The sequence below is a fragment of the Ceratotherium simum genome, chromosome 34 (assembly GCF_057802395.1).
Source record: "Ceratotherium simum simum isolate JZ-2026a chromosome 34, ASM5780239v1, whole genome shotgun sequence".
NCBI lineage: Eukaryota > Metazoa > Chordata > Mammalia > Perissodactyla > Rhinocerotidae > Ceratotherium > Ceratotherium simum.
The window spans coordinates 20,003,053-20,024,827 of NC_141933.1; the positions used below are offsets into that span (position 1 = coordinate 20,003,053).

Sequence of the window (21,775 nt, forward strand, 5' to 3'; positions counted from 1 at the left end):
GCCCACCCCCAGCACTAAGCAGCAAGAAACATTGGCTAAAAGACCATCACTCCAACTCTCCCAGAGTTACCCACCCGCCAACGCTCTCTACCTGTCTCAGAGAAAATGCAGCTCCACATTTTTGTTAAATCAAAAACATGTTAAATTTGTACATTAAAAAAACATGTGAAATTTGTACATAAAAATTCCCCTGAGGAAAGGCAGCTACAGACTAAAGAGTGAGAGAATCACCAGACTAAATGATAAGTGGTCATTATCCAACCCTTCCACACATCGTTCAGCTTCAGAAACGACTAATTCTGAGGAGCTCCTTCTCCTCACCAGGCACTGTGCTCAGCCCTGCAGAGACCAAATCAGACATGGTTTCTGTTCCTCAGTAGCTTAGACCCACTGAGGAGATGACAGCATAAAACAGAGGACTACAAAAAAGTACCCACAAGGGTCACTGTTTCTATGACGTTCTAGAGTGCTGCAGAAACCAAAGGAGTATGACCCAGGCCATCCTGTATAGCTGTGTACTACACAACTCTAAGGAGCCTCATGCACATCGCAGTCCATAGGAATGGTGTCCCCTGGAACTGTGCAGTGCATAACCTGAGCGGGCATACATAGCAGCTCTGAAGTGGCCTTCCACACACATTACCTCATCTAAATCGTACAACAGTCCTAGAAGGTAGGTATTATTTCCTCTTTTTACAACTAAGGAAAACAAGGCCCAGAGAGGTTAAGTAACTTTTCTGAGATCACACAGATGGTAAAAGGCAGAACTTAGAATCAAACTCAAGTCTGCCTAAGTCTGAGGCTCTGTCCACAGAACCCCTGGACCACTTTCCATGTCCGAATCTCTGAAGTAAGAGGCCTTTTTTTCTTACTATTACAACCACTAATTCTTTAGAAATTATCTGGAAACATTCTGGTACCCTAAAGGAAACATACCTAGGAGTCAAAAAGCACAAAGCAGGCCAGCCCCGTGGCTTAGCGGTTAAGTGCGTGCACTCCGCTACTGGCGGCCCGGGTTCAGATCCCAGGCGCGCACCAACGCACCGCTTCTCTGGCCATGCTGAGGCCGCGTCCCACATACAGCAACTAGAAGGATGTGCAACTATGATGTACAACTATCTACTGGGGCTTTGGGGGAAATAAAAGGAGGAGGATTGGCAATAGATGTTAGCTCAGAGCCGGTCTTCCTCAGCAAAAAGAGGAGGATTAGCATGGATGTTAGCTCAGGGCTGATCTTCCTCACACACACACAAAAAAAAAGCACAAAGCAAAACCAACTCAACTAGGCTGATCTAAGACATAACTCTGGCAAAGACATGGGAGCAAAAGACAGATAAAAATGAAGCAAAGCTATCAGAAGCAATTTTTTCCAAGTACCAAAAACAAACAAACAAAAAAAGATGGGTATGAAAAGATTAACTAGGGGGATCCCCTGTCCAGTGAGTGACACCCTGTTTCCCAAAACCACTGGGGAGCTTGTAAACACGGCTCTAGGGAAACAGGAGTCTTGACTGAATATTTGATAACAGTAAACAAAAGTACTGTTAAGTTTTTAAGTGTGATGCTAATAGCAATGTGGTCATGTCTGAAAGAAAGGGAAAAAGAGTCCCTATCTTGCAGCAATACACAATGAAATATTTATAGATAAAATTACAAAATGACTAGGACTGGTCTCAAAGTAATCCAGAGAGGGAGAATGGATATAAATGAAATAAGATTGGGCAAGCGTTGACAAACGTTCAACTGGGTGATGATGGGAATGTGGGTTTCCTTACACTGTCCTCTACTTTTGTGTATATTTGAATATTTCTATAAAAATGCTTTTTTTAATGCAGTAAGGGAACTCATTACTTAAAAGAAAATGTGGCAATGATTTATTCTGTAAAGCAAAGGAAACTTTTTTGGAATATAAAAAATGATTCCCTCTTACTCTGCTTTTTTTAGACTAGATTTCTATAGAATTAGGTTAACAGTCCACGTCAACAAAAACAAATATTTTGGCATAAATCTAAAACAAAAACAAAACAGGGACCGGCCCGGTGGCATAGTGGTTAAGTTCACATGCTCCGCTTTGGCGGCCCGGGGTTCGCAGGCTGGGATCCCAGGCACAGACCTACACACCGCTTATCAAGCCATGCTGTGGCAGCGTCCACATATAAAGTAGAGGAAGACTGGCACAGATGTTAGCCTAGGGATAATCTTCCCGAGCAAAAAAAGAAGAGAATTGACAACAGATGTTGGCTCAGGGCTAATCTTCCTCAAAAATATATATATATTTAAAAAAAAAAAATAGATTTCTATGCCACACTTGCAGAGCCACTGGGTCAGCCTCGCCAGGGGAGACCAGAATGCCACCTGCTGCCACGAAACCCACCTGTGATGCCAGTGAGACAGGTGATTTGGGTGGGGGGTGCCATCTTGTTACAGGAAAAGGTAGCGATGCTGATGTTGTACGAGGTAGAAAAATTCAAATATGTGACTTCTGTCCTGTACTCGGTGCTGTTCTCCGAGGAGCAGCTCTCCAGGTGTGTCATATTTTTCCAGGCTCCACGGCTGATCTCCAGCCCAAAGCCTGTGTTGGTGCCGGCAGGGCAGGCCCACTTGAGAACCAAGGTCGGCTCTTTGGGGACCACCTCACAGTGGAAGGAGGCTACTGGTGCAGGATCTGCAAAGCAAGCATAGCACAGCATGAGATTCTGCGACTTCCGCCTTTGCAAACACCGAACCTTGGGGAGCAGTAGAATTCTGGCCCATTTGTGATGGGGAGTCTTGCGGTATGGTAGAAGAGGCAGAGGCTGACCTAGAATTGGGCATTACTGAACTGCGTGACCTTGGGTCAGTCACCCAACTGCTCTGAGCCTCGGCTGCAGGACTGTTTGAGGATTAAACGGAACAGTGGGTGTTAGTCACTGAGCTGGAAGAGAACAGGGCTCCGGGAGAGGGAGCTTTATCATATCGTGGGTGGTAGCAACTTCTTCACCTGTGTCATCTCATTTGGGGGCCCTCTTGACAATCCTTCTGGAATAGAAGGGTTAATACTGTCCCATTTTGCAGACGAATCAACTGAGGCTTGGAGAGCTTAAGTAACTTGCTAAAGATGTGACATGGCTGGTAAGTGGGAAAGCCAAAACTGGATCCCAGGTTTTCTGAATCCCAGTCCAGGGCATTTTCTACCCACACAACACGCTGAATATTCAGTGGTAAATGGTATCAGTTTCTTCACCTTTAAAATGGGGTGTTATTTGTCTCTACCTATCTGAGGCCCAAGAGAGTTTTACTGAGGGCCAACATCAAACTGATATAAATGGACAACTCTGTATTAATATGCTGGGGAAGTGGGGCCAGCCTGGTGGCGCAGCAGTGAAGTGCACGCGCTCCGCTTCAGCGGCCCGGGGTTCGCAGGTTCGGATCCCGGGCGCACACTGATGCACCGCTTCTCAAGCCATGCCGTGGCAGCGTCCCATATAAACTAGAGGAAGATGGGCACGGATGTTAGCCCAGGGCCAATCTTCCTTAGCTAAAAAGAGGAGAATTGGCATCGGATGTTAGCTCAGGCCTGATCTTCCTCACCAAAAAATAAATAAATATGCTGGGGAAGAATATCGTCATTACTTTAATGTCGCAGAATTTTAGAGCAGGAGAAGCTAACAGTCACCTAGTACAAGTCCACACTCTCTACCTGAGGTCTGGAAAGGTAGCCCGCCCGGTGCATACCTTCTCCCACCACTCACCTTCCATCCACCCCAGTCATAAATGCTCATCTACGTTTTTCTCTTGCCGTAGGATGCAATAATTACAGGTAAGGTAAGTATCAGCAATGGAAGCCACGCAAACATCAAAGATCAGAGTCTAGACCAGGTGGGTGGAGCCTGAGGTAGCAAGTGACTCAAAGCTGCAGGGATTTCTTTAGCCACTCCAAGTGAAAGGTCAGAGGTCATCGAGGTTCCCACATGACCAAAGAGGCTGATCCAATGAGACCGATCCCCTCTCCAAATCAGCCTGAACACACTTGAATAGCTTAGTCTAAAGAAGGGAAGACGTAGGTGCAAAGAGGGTGGAAGATAAGATGGTACATGGATGCCACGGTGACAAAGGCACCACAATCAGAATTGTGAGCTGAAGTGCTCATAACTGTGTGCTAACATTCCCTGGGGTCCTCTCTGCAAGTCCTCAGTTAAACACAGGCTCTTCTCTTTATCACGCTTTTTGCCTTGAGAGATAAGGATCAAGAAAGGTGAAAAAGCTGAGCATCCATCTTAACAATATCCTTTCCACCTTCTGCAGTGTAAAAGCCAAACTATGAACTACAAGCCTGGACATCATCCATGCCCCGGCCCGTTACCTCTCCGGCCTCACCTCCCACCCCTCAGCCTCTTGCTCCCATGGATCCACTCCTGCCACCTGGCCTCCTGCTCTTCCTTCAACACAGCAGGCACACTCCAGCCTCAGGGCCTTTGCACTGGCTGCTCCTCTGTCTGTAATGCTCTAGGCCCTAATATCCACACGGCCGGCTTTTTACCTCCTTCAAGTCTTTGCTCAAAAGTCACCTTTTCATTGAGGGCTTCCCTGGGCACCCTAGATAAACAGCTCATTCCCCTTCCTTGCTTTATTCCCTCTCACTAGCAGGAATAATCCTCTAATAACTTATTTATCTTGTTTATTATGTCTTCCCCACCAGAAAAAAGTTCCAGGAAGGAAGGGACTTGTCTGTGTCATTTAACAGTGGCTGGCATACAGTAAGTGCTCAATAAACATTTGTTGAATGAATAAATGATGAGGGCAACAAGACAGCACTAATAAGCTAACAGGGTGTCTCAGAGAGCTCAGTGTCCATTATTGCACACCACACGAAACCTGATAAACTAAAGCCTGTGGCGGACCGACCTGCCAGGGCAGCACCACACAGGAAGGAGCCCAACAGGCACCTGGGGCTACTCACCTGTACAGAATGACTGCCAGCTAGGTGTCAGTGAGTCGCTGACATTCCCCACTTGTGTGACGATCGCCACTGTGTACCACAAGCCAGGTATTAATCCGGTGACTGTAGCAGAAGTGATGCCAGTGACTGTGACTGTTATTTGGCTAGAATTTCCATCCTTCCCAATAAGAAGGCGGTAGGTGTACCCAGAAGAGGCTTTATCCAAGTTCTGCCAACTTAAGGTTGCTGCTGTGGTCTTGGTACTTATTTCAATGTCAGATACACTGTTGGGCCCTTGATTTAAAAAAAAAAAAAAAAAAGTATGGATTAGCTTGAATTCCAGGACTATTTTATTTATTGCACCTAAAAAGAGCCTGAGTCTTTTGGGGAAAGAATGAATAAAGCTACTATTTGCTGGCTCAGAAGATGGAAGGCTTCCCAAGAAGACATTCAGAAAATAATTATACAGGTTAAATCTCAAAAGAATTAGTTTTTCCGGCTTCTCTTCATACTTCAAATTTATGTGAAATATATTTTCAAGATATAATTTCCTATCTGTTTTTGAAAGCCAATTAACGCAAGGGAAAATATATACTAAAAAGATATTATAAACTACCATCTCTATCATATATTTAGGTCACATATTAGCAAAACAGCTCCCTCCCTGTTGCACACAGGGCTCCGCATTTGAGCAGTATCTTCCAATGCCCACATGACAAGGGGACCTCCTCTTGTCTGTATATCCAAGGGAAGGATGGAACACTTATGTTTCTGTGCTTATGGGATCACTTTCTGCTTCTAAAGATAATTCCAAGTTCACATGGCTCAGCACCAGCACCCCATGAGAACAGCAGGACCTTTGCTGAGGCCAATGTTTTCAGCTTAAGTAGTTGCATATTCTACCTGGAGCCCAGAAACACCAGGGCCCCTGACCCTATCATTTAACCAATGCTTACTTCCCACCCTCCAAGTGAAAGTCAGGAAGAATACTCCCTTAGGAGGGCATCCTAAGACACTCACGTGTGTACTGTGCCGTGAAGTTGGAGATCCCACGGACGTGGTTCACTTCTGGAGAGACTGTGATGTTATATAAGGTGCCTGGGATCAGGTCCGTGAGTGTGGCTGCCCTGTCAGAACTGTTCATCTCACGAGTGCCATGCTCAGACTGTATGTCTAGATGGTAGATGTACTCAGAAGCATTGTCTCTGTTCTGCCACTCCAGCTGCATTTCAGTCGTGTTGACATGGACCACACGGATGTCAAACACCGCACCGGCATCTGGTTGGAGGAAAGGAGGAAAAAAGGAAGTCTGTTCATGACCATCATAACATCCAGCTTTATTTCAATGTGTCTCTCAAAAGAACTTGCTCTTTTACCATCAAACTCTCAAATGAGTTCACAAAGGGCAAACCCCAAAACTTAGGCGAGAAACACACACGCTCTGTTCTTTCAAGAATTTTGGTTCTTCCATAACACAGACATACTTACCAGTTCATCATGCCAGTTCTCTGGTTTTTTGCTTTTGTCATGAAAATGCCCCCTGTGAGGGTTTTCTGGAGTGGAAATCATGTTCAGTTTCTTGATCTCAGATCAACACTCATGTTGGTGACTGGATGGGTTCAGTTCGTGAAAATTAACCAACTATGCACTTAGGATGTGTGTGTTTTTCAGTATGTACATTATATCTCAGTAAGTTGTTTGCTTGCTTTTAATCAACGTTTCCTCAAAAGAAAACATCTTCCTGTAACATAATCAGGCATACTGAAGAGAAAAACTGAAATGGGGAGTTGACATTTACTAAGTGGGAGCATTTGAGGCTGGGGGGTGGGTGAGGAGGGAAAAAAGACACATGCCCTCCACCCCCAGAGCCGGGAGTCAGGAGAGAAGTCACCCCTGAGTGCTCTGGGGTCTGTCCTCGGATCATCTCTCCTCTAAACATCGAGCCAGTTGCAATATAAATGCATGATCAAGGCCCAGAAATAACTACATAAGCAGGGTCTCTCTTCTGCCCTTGCTTTCCAAACTTTTCTCTCTTGACCCAGTAACCAAGGTCACCTCCAGTGAGAGGAACTGGGTGACCGGGGGATAAAAGAGGGAAACATTTTCACTGTAAAATCTTTCATATTTGTTTTTAATTTTGTTCCACATGCATGTACTTTCTACTCCAAAATTAACTTTTTTTAAAGGGAGTTCTCCTTAAAGGGAGGTAGCTTTGAGAGTCTTCTTTCCCTACCACCAGATTGCTGATGTCAAAGGGATTCCATAGACAAAAGACTGTGAAAGGCAGTCATTTTTCTATAAACACACAAAAAACTAGAAATAACCCAAATATTCCATAAAAAAAGAAGGGCTGTGTAAACCGTGATCTGGCTCCATGATGAAATATTCTGCAGCCACTAAAAACAGGAAGACCATACTAACTAGGGGAGGGAAGATATAGTATACACTAAGTAAAAAAAGTTCAAATGCAAAATACAATTATTTGTATAATGATTACAATGATGTAAACAAAACGTATGACTGTAGGGGCCAGTGAGGTGGCATAGCAGTTAAGTTCGCGCGCTCTGCTTCAGCAGCCCAGGGTTTGCAAGTTCGGATCCCGGGCACAGACAGACACACCGCTTGTCGAGCCGTGCTGTGGTGGCATCCCACATAAAGTAGAGGAAGGTGGGCACAGATGTTAGCCCAGGGCCAGTCTTCCTCACAAAATAAATAAATAAATAAATAAAATAAAACATATGACTGTGGACACAGAAAAGGAAGTCATTTGGGTTGAAAGAGTGAAGTTATTTTGGTTTCCCTTCCCTTTTACGGTGGTAAAATATATACAATATTTATCATTTTAACCATTTGTAAGTGTAAAATTCAGTGGCGTTAAGTACACTCACAATGTTGTGTTACCATCACCATTATCTATACCCAAAACATTTCATCATCTCCAACATAAATTTTGTTCCCATTAAACAACTCCCTATTCTCCCTCCCCCAGCCCCTGGTAATCTCTATTCTACCTTCTGACTCTATGAATTTGCCTATTCTAGGTACCTCGCATAAGTGGAGTCATACGATATTTGTCTTTCTGTGTCTGGCTTATTTCACTCAGCATAATGTTTTCAAGGCCCATCATATTGTAGCACGTTATCAGAATTCCATTCCTTTTTATGGCTGCATAATATTCCATTGTATTGATATACCACATTTGTCTCTCCATCCATCTATTGATGGACATTCGGTTGCTTCCACCTTTTAGCTATTGTGAATAATGCTACTATGAACACTGATGTACAGATACCTGTTCGAGTCCTGGTTTTCAATTCTTTTGGAAATATACATATGTAGGAGTGGAATTTCTCGGTCATACGGTATCTGTCTCCCTTTTTCAAACTTGCCTTTAATGCTATTACACTGATTTCCCTAATAATAATGAACTTTCTTCAGTAATTGAATGCTATTCCCTAAGAGGCTGGTGGCTTATTACAACTCTTCTTGACTTCCATTCAATGGGACCCAATTACAGGCTATAGAACAAGAGACGCCTTCTCCTCATGAATGGTCTTCAATTACTTTGCAGCTGCACCATATCAAAGTATCAGCCCACCCTGTGGTTAAGACCTCAGTCTTCAAAGTCAGACAGAGGCCCGTTCACCACCTGGGCCGGTTACTTAACCTCAAAAAACTCCCAAAATACTCTGCAAAATAGAGATGAGAAGAGTACCTAGCTCATGAAGTTGTGTTAAAAATTTTAAAATACAGGATGAGAGCCCAGCACTTTATAGATCCCCAATATATTATATCATTACTACATTAAGTTCTGGGCATTAGCAAGTCACACACCATCAAGAGTCCCCCACAGTGAGGATCCTCTTACCATTATCAACATTCTCAAAAAGAAAGAAGAAATATATGTTGCTATTAAGACCCTGTCTTAACAGTCTAATCTAAAATTCAGACTTGAAAAGGAATTACTGCATTTCATCTGAGGGATGCATTTTAGCAATTCCCTTTTTCTGGAAGCAGATCTTTCAAGTGACTATCAATGCTTAACCCAACCAACAGAGTTGAAGAAACCTACACAAGGAGAATCTCAAAAGCCCAACTGATTTCATGTGCAGCTCAAGGAATCATCTCACTTCTTTATTCTTCCTCTCTGTATAAAGGATTTCAATTCTCTTGCAATCAAAGATCAAGGAATATTGTATGTTTTCCAAGTTTTCAAAAACATTGTATTTCAAATTTTGAAAACAATAAGGAACATTAAATTGTTTTCGCTAAATACTTTTGTCAATATCAATTGGCCTTACAGAACTAAGAAAACTATTGCATCACAATATTGTTTTTGAAAGATTATAAATAATCTACCTGTCCAACAACAGGGGAATAGTTAAATAATTTACATACATCTAGACCAACAGTTCTTAAACTTTTGGGTCTCAGGACCCCTTTACCCTCTTAAAAATTATTAAGGATCTCATAGAATTTTTGCTTATGTAGGTTATATTTACTGTATTAGAAATGAAAAATGAGGAAATTTTTAAAACATAAGAATACACAAGCATATATTTCATTAGCCGTCAGAGTGGTGGTGTCACCCCACGTGCTATAGCATCTGGAAAACTCCACTGTACACCCATCAGGAGAGAATGAGAGTGAAAAAGCCAATAATAGTTTAGTATTATTATGACAATAATACCTCGCAGACCCCTTGAAAGAATCTAGGGGACTCCCAGAGATCCCTGGATCACACTTTGAAACCACTGATCTAGCCCAGGGGTCAGCAATCTTTTTCTATAGGGCCACAGAATGAATATTTTAGGCTTTGTAGGCCATATTTCTCTGTTGCAACTACTCATTTCTAGCACAAAAGAAGCCATAGACAGCATATGAACAAGTAAACATGGTCGTGTTCCAATAAAACATTATTTACAAAAACAGGCAGTGGGTGCTGGTGGGAATGCAAACTGGTACAGCCAGTATGGAAAACAGTATGGAAATTTCTCAAAAAATTAAAAATAGAAATACTATACAATCCAGCTACCCCACTACTGGGTATTTATCCAAAGAACTTGAAATCAACAATTCAAAGAGATTTAAGCACCCCTATGTTCATCGCAGCATTAGTCACAATAGCCAAGACATGGAAGCAACCCAAGTACCCATCAACTGAAGAATGGATAAAGAAGATGTGGTGTATGTATATATACATACACACACACACACACACACACACACACACACACACAGTGGAATACTACTCAGCCATAACAAAGACAAAATTGTCCCATGTGCAACAACATGGATAGACCTTGAGGGTATGAAGTTAAGTGAAATAAGCCAGACAGAGAAAGACAAACACCACATGATTTCACTCATATGTGGAAGATAAACAAACACATGGATAAAGAGAACAGATTAGCAGTTACCAGAGGGGAAGGGAGTTGGATAAAAGGGGTAAAGGGGCACATATGTATGGTGACAGATAAAAATTATACTATTGGTGGTGAGCATGACGCAGTCTATACAGAAACTGATAAACAATAATGTACACCTGAAATTACACAATGTTATAAACCATTATGACCTCAATAAAACAATTAAAAAAAAAACAGGCAGTGGGTCAGACTTGGCCCATGAGCCATTATTATCTGTTGACCCCTGATTTAGACAATCAAATGGCAGGCAGGTATTAAAATTATCCTGTAGACAGACTTATATTGACAGGGAAGAATATTCATAATAAATTGGTAAGTGGAAAAAAGCAGATTATAAAACCACATGTATAGGATGAATTCAACGTTTGTAAATAAAATAAAATAAAATATATATATATCTGTATATATCTTAAAATTGTAAAACATCAGACACCATAAGTTATCAGTCATTATCTCTGGTTGATGGTTTACATGTGATTTTTTTTTCTTTTTGCTTGTCTTATTTTATATAATAAATATACATTACTGTCATAACTTCTTTTAAAGATTTTTCTTAGATAATTATTTTAAAAAAGCAATATTTGGAAAACCTGACATTTATAAATTATACTGATTTCCTTTAAGAAACATCCTATCTGCTTACCCTATTTGCTTACCAGTTCTACTGTAAACTCTCTGGGAATCCCCTTCAGTCCCATTTGGTCCTTGTGGAACTATTTCAAAGCTGTAGTTGGTTCCAGGGTATAAACCACGAATGATGATACTTTGCTCAGTTGTTGTTTGCACCTGAGGTGTTCCAGCTCCATCCCATGTGGTAAGTATCTTAAAGGAATCTGAGTCATTGCTGCTCCAAGCTAAGCCAATTTCCCTGGAGCTGACATTCATCACTCGAAAGTCGGAAACTGGACCAGGGGCTGAGGGAAGAAAGTAAACAATCAGATTAAGAATCTCTTTCTCCAACAGGAAACCTCATACACAGCTGGTGGGAATGCAAACTGGTCCAGCCTCTATGGAAAACGGTATGGAGATTCCTCAAAGAATTAAAAATAGAGATGCCCTATGACCCAGCCATCCCACTACTGGGAATCTATCCAACGAACCTGAATCAACAATCCAAAGAGGCTTATGCACCCCTGTTCATTGCAGCATTATTCACTATAGCCAAGAAGTGGAAGCAACCTAAGTGTCCCTCAACTGATGATTGGATTAAGAAAATGTGGTATATATACACAAGGGAATACTACTCAGCCATAAAAAAAGACAAAATCGTCCCATTTGCAAAAACATGGATGGGGCTGGAGGGTATTATGTTAAGTGAAATAAGCCAGAAAGAGAAAGACAAACACTGTATGATCTCACTCATATGTGGAATATAAACCAACACATGGACAGAGAAAACTGTACTGTGGTTACCAGGGGCAGTGGGGGTGGGGGGTGGGGGTTGGGGGGTGGGGGGTGGGCACAAGGTGTGAAGGGAGACATATATATGGTGATGGACAAACAAAAACATACAACCCAAAATTTCACAATGTTAAAAACCATTAAAACATCAATAAAAAAAAAATCGGAAAAAAAAAAAAGAATCTCTTTCTCCAGAAAACAAAGGTGACTGAATCTCACAAAATATTTACACTGAGATTAAATGCACACTTGGGTCACCTGATCTCTCTTTCTGTCTTCTTTGTGTTATAACCTACAACATGAGACCCTCAGAAACTGGTATTTCTGGCCATTGAGAGGACATTTGGCCACAAGAGTGCAGAAACTGCGCGCTTAGGTTGTACAGAATCATTCACAGAAACGAGAGGAGGTGGGAACCCCATGGGCAAGGGCTCAGACCCTGGAGTAGGACTGGCTGCTGCTGGCTGCTTTATCTTAAATATATTACTACATTTCCCAGAGCCTCCTTTTAGGGAGGAGTAGCAGAGGCTGCTGTTGACCCCCAAAATCCATTCCCTCCCTCTTTTTCTTTAGTCATACACCCCCAGATTTTTAGCTGTGTACAAGGCTGTTGGGAATAAAGACTACATTTCCCAGCATCTCTTGCAGCTAGATTAGCCATGTGACTAAGTTCTAGCCAATGGCATGTGAGCAGAGGTAGTGTATGACTTCTAGGAAGTATCCTTAAAGCATGGAGCACTACCTTCTGCCCTTCCTCCTTCTTGTAGCTGGAATGTGGATACAATGACTGGAACTCAGGCTGCCTAGCTCTAGAACCAAGATTGCGCCTGTGATGGTAGCTGCAGCTTGCTGATCCCAGGACTGCAGCTCAGAACACAGATTCCTGGAGCCAGCACCCACAGCCAGGGCTGCTGACTGTGACAAAGCTGGTGACTCCCCAGATGGGGGATTCTGTACCCTTAGTTTGGGAGTCATTTCTGGGTCCCAGCCTAAAGCCTGCTCTCCAGTTGTTATGAGTTGAATTGTGTCCCCTCAAAATTCATATTTTGAGGTACCTAACCCCAGTACCTCAGAATTTGACTGTATTTGAGGATAGGGTCTTTAAAGAGGTAATTAAGGTAAAATGAGGTCATCAAGGTGGGCCCTAATCCAATCTGACTGGTGTCCTTATAAGAAGAAGAGATTAGGACACAGACATTCACAGACCAAAGGACAACCACGTGAAGACACAGGGAGAAACAGCGATCCACAAGCCGAGGAGAGAGGCCTCAGAAGAAACCAACCCTGCGTCACCTTGATCTCAGACGTCTCACCTCCAGAACTGTGAGAGAATAAACTGCTATTGTTTAAGCCCCCAGTCTGTGGTACTTGTTATGGCAGCCCTGGCAAACTAATACACAGCCCTTCCAATGATTCTCTAAACCCTCAATTCCCAGACTAAATCCCTCTCAGCTTAAAACAGCTCTCGGTTTCTGTTTCCTGCAACTGAGCCCTGACAGTCTACTATCCCATCCTGCCTAGCAGAGGGCTTCTTTTACCATTAGAGAGAATTAAACTTCTGTCTTATTTAAGCCAATACTTGGTGAGTTTTTTGTTACTCACAGCCAAAACTAATCCTAACTAATAGAGAGATTAAACAGTAAAAAAAGTAAAAAGTGAAGAAGTGAAAACAGATTCCATTTACCCCAAAGAGCCAGTTCAGAAGACTTTTGTAAGAATGCCTAAGGTGCGCTTCCTGGGAAGCAACAGACACTCGAGTAAAGCATTCTCGTGGGACGAGCCCTGGGTCCAGAGACAGGCATCCCTGGGTTCAAGTCCCTGTTCCGCCACTTGCTAGGCTCTGTGGTCTTGGACAAATTATTCAGCTGTACTGGGCTGTAGTTTTCTCATCTGTAAAACAGTGGATCCTAACGCCTACCACGAAGACCACTGCAATCCACGTAAAGCTCCTGGCACAGTGTGATACCAATACTGTTATACGTTATACTAGTAATACACCATTATTGTTTTATTTGAAATTATTGGACCTTCTTTGGAATAAAAAGCCTTTCATTTGCTGCCTATCATCGTATCTTTAAGGGACAGTTAAGCAGAGAAAGGATGAGACATTATAATGTCAGCATCCCAAGGACAAAGGGACGTGAGTATCCAGGTCCTTTTTGTCTCCATGTATCAATTTGCTCTAGGTCTCTACCACACTAGAATGGTTGCTACAAGCACAGGCTGGAGTCAAGACAGTGCAGCTGTCTAATCCCACCTCTGTCACTTACCAGGTGTGACACCAGCCTACAGCACCTCTCTCAGCCCTGGCTTCCTCATCCATGAAATAAGGCTAATGGCAACCATGTCACAGATTTGTGAACATTAAATGAGATGCCGAAAGGAGAGTAAGTCACATGATGCTCAGCACGTAGGTAGGGTCAACTGATGATCATGTTATTACATCGCACATCCCGAAGGAGGTAAGAGTCCCTGTGGGCCCACACACTGAGCTGTGCTTCCCTTGAGGGCAGGAACAGAGCTTTTATTGTATCTGGGCCTGGCGCATGGCAGGCGGGGAAGAAAGGTTGGCAAAGCAAAGAGTGAACTCACGGGTGTACACTTGGAGAAAGCCCGGCATGCCTTTGGAACCGTTGTCAAGGAAAGGACGCACCGTGATGTTGTATAAGGTACGCGAGCTGAGTGGAGCGATGAGGGCACGAGTCTCATTGACGGTGAGATTGAGGGAACTGGTCTCTGTAGCAACTTCTATCTCGTAGGTATAGACAGAGGATGACTTATTATCATTGATTTTCCAGGTCAAGGTCATGCTTGTGGCACTGATGTTCACAACTTTGATGTCAAAAACCTGACTGGAGTCTGTGAACACACAAGAGGAGTTAACAAACACCTGAATGGCCAAGCCAGAGAGGGAGAGAGAGACAAGCTGTCACCAGGACATGTCATCAAATCTAAGAAACACTCTTGGCGATCGTTCCCTTCTATTCTGCTCCGTTTAACCACAACCACAACATACGCAAATGTATGGGGGGTCCCAGCAAAAGTCAGGCAGGCATCATCTTAGGTGAAGAAACAACCTAGCCAATTGCAACCACAGAGTTACTCTTTGTTCATCTTGTGAGTTGACTTTTAGAGAGATGATGGACTCCTCAAAGAACAACTCCGACTCTTCACATGCCATGCCTTGTGGTCAAAGATCACAGACTTTAGCATGAGGCAGGTCTGGGTTCCAAGGTTAGCTCTGCTCTAATAGCCAGGTGGATCTTAAGAAAATCACTTGAGCTCAGTTTCCTCATCTCTAAAATCAGGATAACAATCCTAACCTCAAGTAAAGATAACACAAGAGTGCTAGTTCTTCACCACTTGCCCACCCCACACTCTCACAATCCGTCCTCTGTCCTTCTCCTGCCTGCTCTGTGCCCCCAGAGGCTGACCCCTGCACACTGCATCATGGGGCAAGGGAGGACCCCGCCAGATGGCCTGGGATCAGGTTCTGCCAATAGGCAATGTGGGCAGGCTGCTGGGGGCTGAAGGAAACAGCAGTGGAGTCTTTCTCCCACTGCCTCCTCTCTGGGCTGCCTGTTCTGGCACGGATGCATCCTCCACTGCCCCAGCCCTCACTGGGCTCCAGAAACACCAGCACCTCCCCCTTGCTCTTCAACCTTAGAGGTGGTTTTCTACCATGACTAGTCTCAGGCGTCTCAACGTCCCCAGATGGTTTCCTTAACCCCATCCCACCTAACTAGTCACTCAAAAAATTCCTAATATGATACACGCATGTATATGTATGTGTGTGTGAATACATGTGCACTATGTGTGCATGTATATGTATAAACACCCACATACACATACACACACACACACACACCATATAGAAAAGGTTAAGACTACTATAATTATTATCAAGCACTAAGACAGTTTAACACAAACCAGGCTGTGTGTCTATGCATAGGACCAAGAGCCTAAGATGCAATGACTATTACTTCAGTTTTGCTTAAGTTGCTTTAAAAAGCAGGGAACCCAAGGCCCATACTAATCCACAGGACCCATTTTAGCAAATCAGGCAAAGGGCCCCTCCTCTGGAAGGACCCAGCCCTGGGGTGCATGGCCTGGTGAGGGGCCCACAGGCTAGATTTCAGCCCCATTCACCCTCCTGCACAAGCATCTGTGTAGGACAGCCCCCCACTATGGCAGGCCTGAAGGAGCCCCTTCCTCCTCCTCTGCCTCCTCCTCCTCCTTGAAACTTACCCACTCTCTAGACACCAAGCCCTCTTCACCCACGGGCCTCCCACTTGCCTACCTGCTGGGTCACTGAGGGCTCCAAGAGGCCAAGAGGCCTTTCCTACAGCTGTATCCTCCCCTCCCCCATGCACACACTAGCATCACCAGTGGAAGAGGAAAGAAGGAAGGAGGACACAAGTGGACCCTCCTCCAACGTGGATACCAGCAAAAGCAACAATTCCTTTCAGACATGACTTGTGACAGGTTTCTTGCCCAAATTTTCTAGCCCTGTGCAAGTAATACAGCCTGGGGGGTTATTGCCTCCAAGTAGTCTACAGCATGCCCCCTACTCTCCAAAAGAGAGAGAGATTATGCTCTAAACACACATACAATCTCTCCCTAGGAATTAATCAACCTCTCTGGAATTATCAGGGTCCTTGAGACATCACCGAATCCCAATGCGTCTCTACCTTCATACATCGGTGTCCGTCATCTACACATTCACTCATGTTTCCTCAACTGACGTGTCCTCCTCCTCCTCTCCATTTATCCAGATCCTACCCTCCCTTCAAAGCAAGTTCAAATCCTGCCTGTAGAAGAGGCCTTCCCTGGGGATTTGATGTGAAGATCCTGCTCTCACCCTCCAATGCCCACAGCACTTAGTGAGCAGCTGCAGGGGGCAGTGGCCATGTATGACCTGTGCAGCTCCCAACCCCCTCTTCTGAATAGCACCCCAATCCCCGTTGGTGGGAGGAAGTGCTTGTCACTCGTATAGAAGCTGAGGGGACAGGGGCTTCCTACCCCAGCACAGCCATCCAGAAAGCAGGTATGTGACACCCTCTCCGTCTCGGGACTTTGAATCCTGAGGGAGTGTCGCCAGGTCCAGGGTGGTCCAGCCCTCCAGAGTTTCCTGGAGGCTAGTCAGGTTTCTGTCCTTGGTCCTCCAGCCCCCACTCCCTCTGTTCTGTACTTCTATGACAGCCTTTCCCAATAGAGATATTTTTGGATAAGATAAGCAGAGTCAGTTCGTGCTGCCTGCAACCAAGCCCTTAAGGGCTACGATGACGTAGCGTTTGTTCCTGAACCCTCAGAGCTGAGCATGTATTTGTCCACGTATGTCTGTCTCGATCCCCCATCTACACCGAAATTCTCTGAGAGTAGGAACTGTGCATTTCTTCATACCCTCATCAGTACCAACCCAAAAAGCCTCCAAATATTGGTCAATTTACAGAGTGGGCATGCTAATAAATTATAGGTAGAAAGCAGCAACGTGCACGTCAACAAGTTTCCATAGAAAAATCAGTATGCATTCCAACGTCAGGCCAAAAAAGAAAACTCATTTTCTTATCTCCAGGGGAAAACACTTAACCAACATTGACAAAATGAATTTCTATTTATAAGAGAAAAATATGACACACTGGCTTATAATTGTATTGTCTCATTGGCTAGTATGCAGAGATACGAAAGAAAGACATGAGGCAGCGCCTAGCATCTGCACAGAGTAGCTGCTCAATATGTTTACTGAGCTGAAGGAAAGAAGTGTCTTGGCTACATAGTTGAGAAGAAACTTACTGGATCTACTCTGTCCCAAATCTCTTCCAGGCAACTCCCTCTGACAACAAAACTACCTACGAAGCAAGAGATAACCTCAGAGCTAGAATCACAGAAGACAAATCTTTGTGCTAGAAAACTCTGGCTGAAGCCATTTTACAAAATTCAACATACTTGTATTGAACTCGATGGTCCGGGGCTTTCCTTCTGTGCCATCTGTTGCTCGAGAATAAACAGTGGCCTTGTACTGTGTGTCAGGCTTTAATCCCAAAAGCAGGACTTGCGTGCCTCGGGTCAGACGATGGTCAGAGGATCGGTCTGCTGGTTCCAGGCAATGTTTGATCACCGGGGCAGTGGAGTTCTCAGGTGGGTGGGGCAAGCTGTCTGTGTTGTTGGTACCTGTTTCAAACACAAAAGCCAAAGACATTAACTGCAACAGAAGGACATCCCTGTCTTATCTCAGCACCCCTGCCCTCCTCTCCATTAAGATGACACGTAAGACAGTACCCACAGTTGGACTCCACAAATATCTGTTCCCTTCCTCCTCCTCCTCCCCAAACAGAGATACATCCTCTTGAATCATTGCACTTTGTACTTTTATTCCAGGTAGCACAACAGATATTTGTGCTTCTCTTTCAAATTCAGCTACTTGTAATCTCTCCCCCTTCTTTCGGGAAATCATCTTCTCCCACTCAACACCAAATGTGGTCCTCCAGGGACAGCCACATGATTCAAACTTGGCTAATCAGAGCCAACTCAAGGAATTTTTCCCCTGGACCACACCCCTGTTGATAGGGGGTGAAACAGGGGAACTGCTGGTGGCCACTTCTCCTTGAGTTGTGTGGAGGGAGCCACTCTGAGAACAAAGCTGATAAAAAGAAAGAAGCAAGACGAAGAGATGAGAGTCACCTCGTCTCTTTCTTCAAGGCCTTGCAAGCCAAAGCAAGGAAATATACATGAGCCAATAAGCTGCTCTTTCAGTCAAAGTTATTTAAATTCTGGTTTCTGTCACTGGCGATCAAGAATCTTAATGCTCACGGGCCGGCCTCGTGGCTTAGTGGTTAAGTGCTCGCGCTCCGCTACTGGTGGCCCGGGTTCGGATCCCGGGTGCGCACCGACGCACTGCTTCTCCAGCCATGCTGAGGCTGCGTCCCACATACAGCAACTAGAAGGATGTGCCACTATGACATACAACTATCTACTGGGGCTTTGGGGGAAAAAATAAATAAATAAATAAATAAAATTAAAAAAAAAAAAAAAGAATCTTAACACTCACTTTGTAGTTCTGTATTTATGTGTAAAATGGGGATTAAGTACTTGTTCCTCTCAATCCACAGGGTTACCTCTAAAAATGCTATGAAATCTGCAAATGACTGCCCCACTGTCACCACAGAAGATGTTTGCTAGATTTGTCTGCAAAGCATCCCTTTTCTCAACGGATGTGGTAAGTTCCCCTAATGGCCCTACTTGGGTTAACCCATCTGTTATTTGTTCGACAGAAATTTTTAAAAAGCTAAAGGGGCCAGCTACTTCCCTGGATGCCAGGCTCCAAAAAGTTTCAACCCCCACTGCCAGTCTGAACCCCACTGTGCTGACCCATAAAATAAGCACATTTCCCTCTCCTTCCTCAAACAGGTGTGGAGTCAAACTACAAACCCTCTATAAAGTCTCAAACTATACATATATAAGCACAATATTTTTTTTAAATGATTAAGTTACTGAAAGTCAAAACCACAAGGCAGAGGAGAAGCACTCTTCTGCAACTCACCTAAGCAAACTTCTGTAACCAGGGGGTCTCTCTGTGTCTCATTTGGTTCTGAAAAATACAGGGTGACCTTGTATTGATTCCCCGGCTTCAGGTCTGAAATATTGACTGCTAGGTTTTGAGTCATCTCCTCAGGGCTTCCAAGGACTTCAAGGAGCATCCGGCAGGTAGCAGTGTCATTACCACTCCTCCAGGTAAGAGAGACTTCCGTCACACCCACCAAGGCAAAGCGAACCGCAGAAACCGGACTGGGCTCTATTTTAAAAACACACAATATGCAGTGATAGGACAAGATATTTGCAGTCACCTTGCATTAAGAATGACTGGGGTCATTGATGTTTCAACGTGACCCACTAAAAATACTTCCTTTATATCCAGAGTCCAGTGCAATGCCAGCATTTCAGAGCAGGAAAAAAACAATATATCATTATGCAGAAAGGAGGAGAAAGAATAAACCTTAAAGCCAAAATTTTTTAGGATCTGTACTGTTATCCGACACAGTTAACTCCAATAGTGATTTGACAGTCTTCTAAATTGTCACTTACAAGCAGCAGCATTTAATTATATTTGTTTTAGAAATCAGGAACAAAACATCAAATAGAGTGGCTGTTTGCTACATCTAAAGGTCTCGATTCAAGATACTACAAATAATATCATTTCATAGCACCAACATATTTCAACTAAGAAGCTCATCCCTGTGTTCCAACCCCAGGGGATTTTTCAGAAGTCTTCCCATCTACCTTCCCATCTATCTCCCCATACTATCCCCCACTGTTCCTTCCATCACCTTGTTTGGCTGTCAGTGACATAAGTCAAATCATTTCAGCCAAAAGGACATCCACTCTGTCCATTCTTGAGATGAGAACATGGAGATACAGAGAGGCGGAGTGACTTGCTCAAGAACGCACACTACTGGTGGCATCGAAGAAACTAGAACCCAGGGCTCCAGGTTTAAGTGTACAGAAGCCCAGGTAGCGGTGCAGATAGAGCAAAAACTCTGCCCGAGGTCTGCAGGTTGCTGAACTCGAAGATACTGGCCTAGGCGACTGGAAGGCACCGTGCAGCTCTGAAGTGAGTTGATCTACTCCATGATTCCATTCTTCACAGCAAATGTTTCTGATGCAAAGATTTCTAAATTGGGTCACCCATGTGTCTTTTTTGTTGTTGTTTTAAAGAAATGTAACACCAATAAACTAGCCAGCTCAATGACTCTGGGCAACTGTTATAAATATCACTATACTATAGTGGTTGGGAATCAGGTTCCCTGGGTTCCCACCACTTGATGTTCAATAACTCTGGGACCTCAGAAGAAACAACTTCTCAGCATTAGTTTCTTCCACCGTAGCCTTCAGGATTGACGTGGGGACAAAATAATGTATTGGGACAGCTAAGTACATAGTTCATGCTCCATAAACAGTAGCTGATGAACACAGCCTTGTCCTCAGGGGCTTTAAGATGGAGAAGGGATACTCTGATCCCGGGTTGGTGCTTCCCGAATAGTCCAGAACAGTCACCAATTCTGTATCGCCTTGTACCCATCACTATATCTAAATTCTATCTTCTTTTTCCTCCTTAACACTCTTCTATCTTCTCTCTGCCCTCTTCTTCTTTTCTACTCTCTTTCACAATATAATACAGCAAACCTTTATTGTGGGGTTTTATTTTTCTCTAAAATTGTGCTCTGAGGAGCTCAGGAGTTTTTTGAAGGTACCTGTGACACCCCATCCCTATAGCTCCCTGCTCTCTCCAGTTCCTTTTACTTATTGGGCTTCTGGGCAAGATTTTGTTTAAATAAATAGTTTTCTGGCAAAAAAAAAAAAAAATGTTGAAAACCACTGGTTTAGTTTTGCCTGCTCCATGTGCAAAAGGTGCTGAGCCAGGCGGTCCCTTCAAGCCATGGGCTCCAATAGGTCAGGCTTCTATGGCCTTCACCAGCCAATGAGATCACATGCCCAGATAAGAAAACCAACAGAGGATCTCTATTTTAAACTTTTGGTTCTTTTCAGCTTAAAAAGAGCTTCTCATCTCTTTTTTATATTTTTGGTTCTCTTCAGCTTAAAAAAAAAAAAGAGCTAAATTTGCAGCTATAACAGGTGACTCAGGGTATTGATATCTAAGCTAAATAAAAATCTAAGCTTAATCAAATGTCACTGGGCTCTTATTGCATTTGAAACACACATTCCTCTATAAAGTATACCAAACTTTCACGCCCAACAGAAACTCCTAGGAATATAAACACAGCATCAACTTTCCTGGGGAGCTTAAAAGAAGCCTAGTAATTTCTGACACCATCAAGACACATTCCTAATGGGGTCTCTGCTCCCAAGTCTTAGCAGAAAAGTATTAACCAATAATAACAAAAGATTTTTTAAACAAGACAGTTGGAAGTAGTTAAAACATCCCCAAACAGATAAAACATTAATACTGAATGATCCAGCCAACTGAACTTCTGGGCTTGAAACAACACAGAATCTTTTCTCCTCTTCCATA

The 21,775-nt window shown here is 43.7% G+C and overlaps 1 protein-coding gene across 1 annotated transcript in view; it reads right to left on the reverse strand.

Annotated features, from left to right (window-relative positions):
- The window catches only part of PTPRJ (protein tyrosine phosphatase receptor type J), a 161,246-nt gene that overhangs the window by 23,813 nt on the left and 115,658 nt on the right, over positions 1-21,775 (reverse strand). Inside the window, exons 5-11 of the mRNA XM_087422935.1 lie at positions 19,289-19,540; positions 17,695-17,919; positions 14,341-14,607; positions 11,004-11,261; positions 5,939-6,196; positions 4,940-5,212; positions 2,375-2,665 (exon numbers count right to left, since the gene is read on the reverse strand). Of these exons, the coding sequence (XP_087279061.1) occupies positions 2,375-2,665; positions 4,940-5,212; positions 5,939-6,196; positions 11,004-11,261; positions 14,341-14,607; positions 17,695-17,919; positions 19,289-19,540 (1,824 nt within the window). The remainder of the gene's footprint in view (positions 1-2,374; positions 2,666-4,939; positions 5,213-5,938; positions 6,197-11,003; positions 11,262-14,340; positions 14,608-17,694; positions 17,920-19,288; positions 19,541-21,775) is intronic.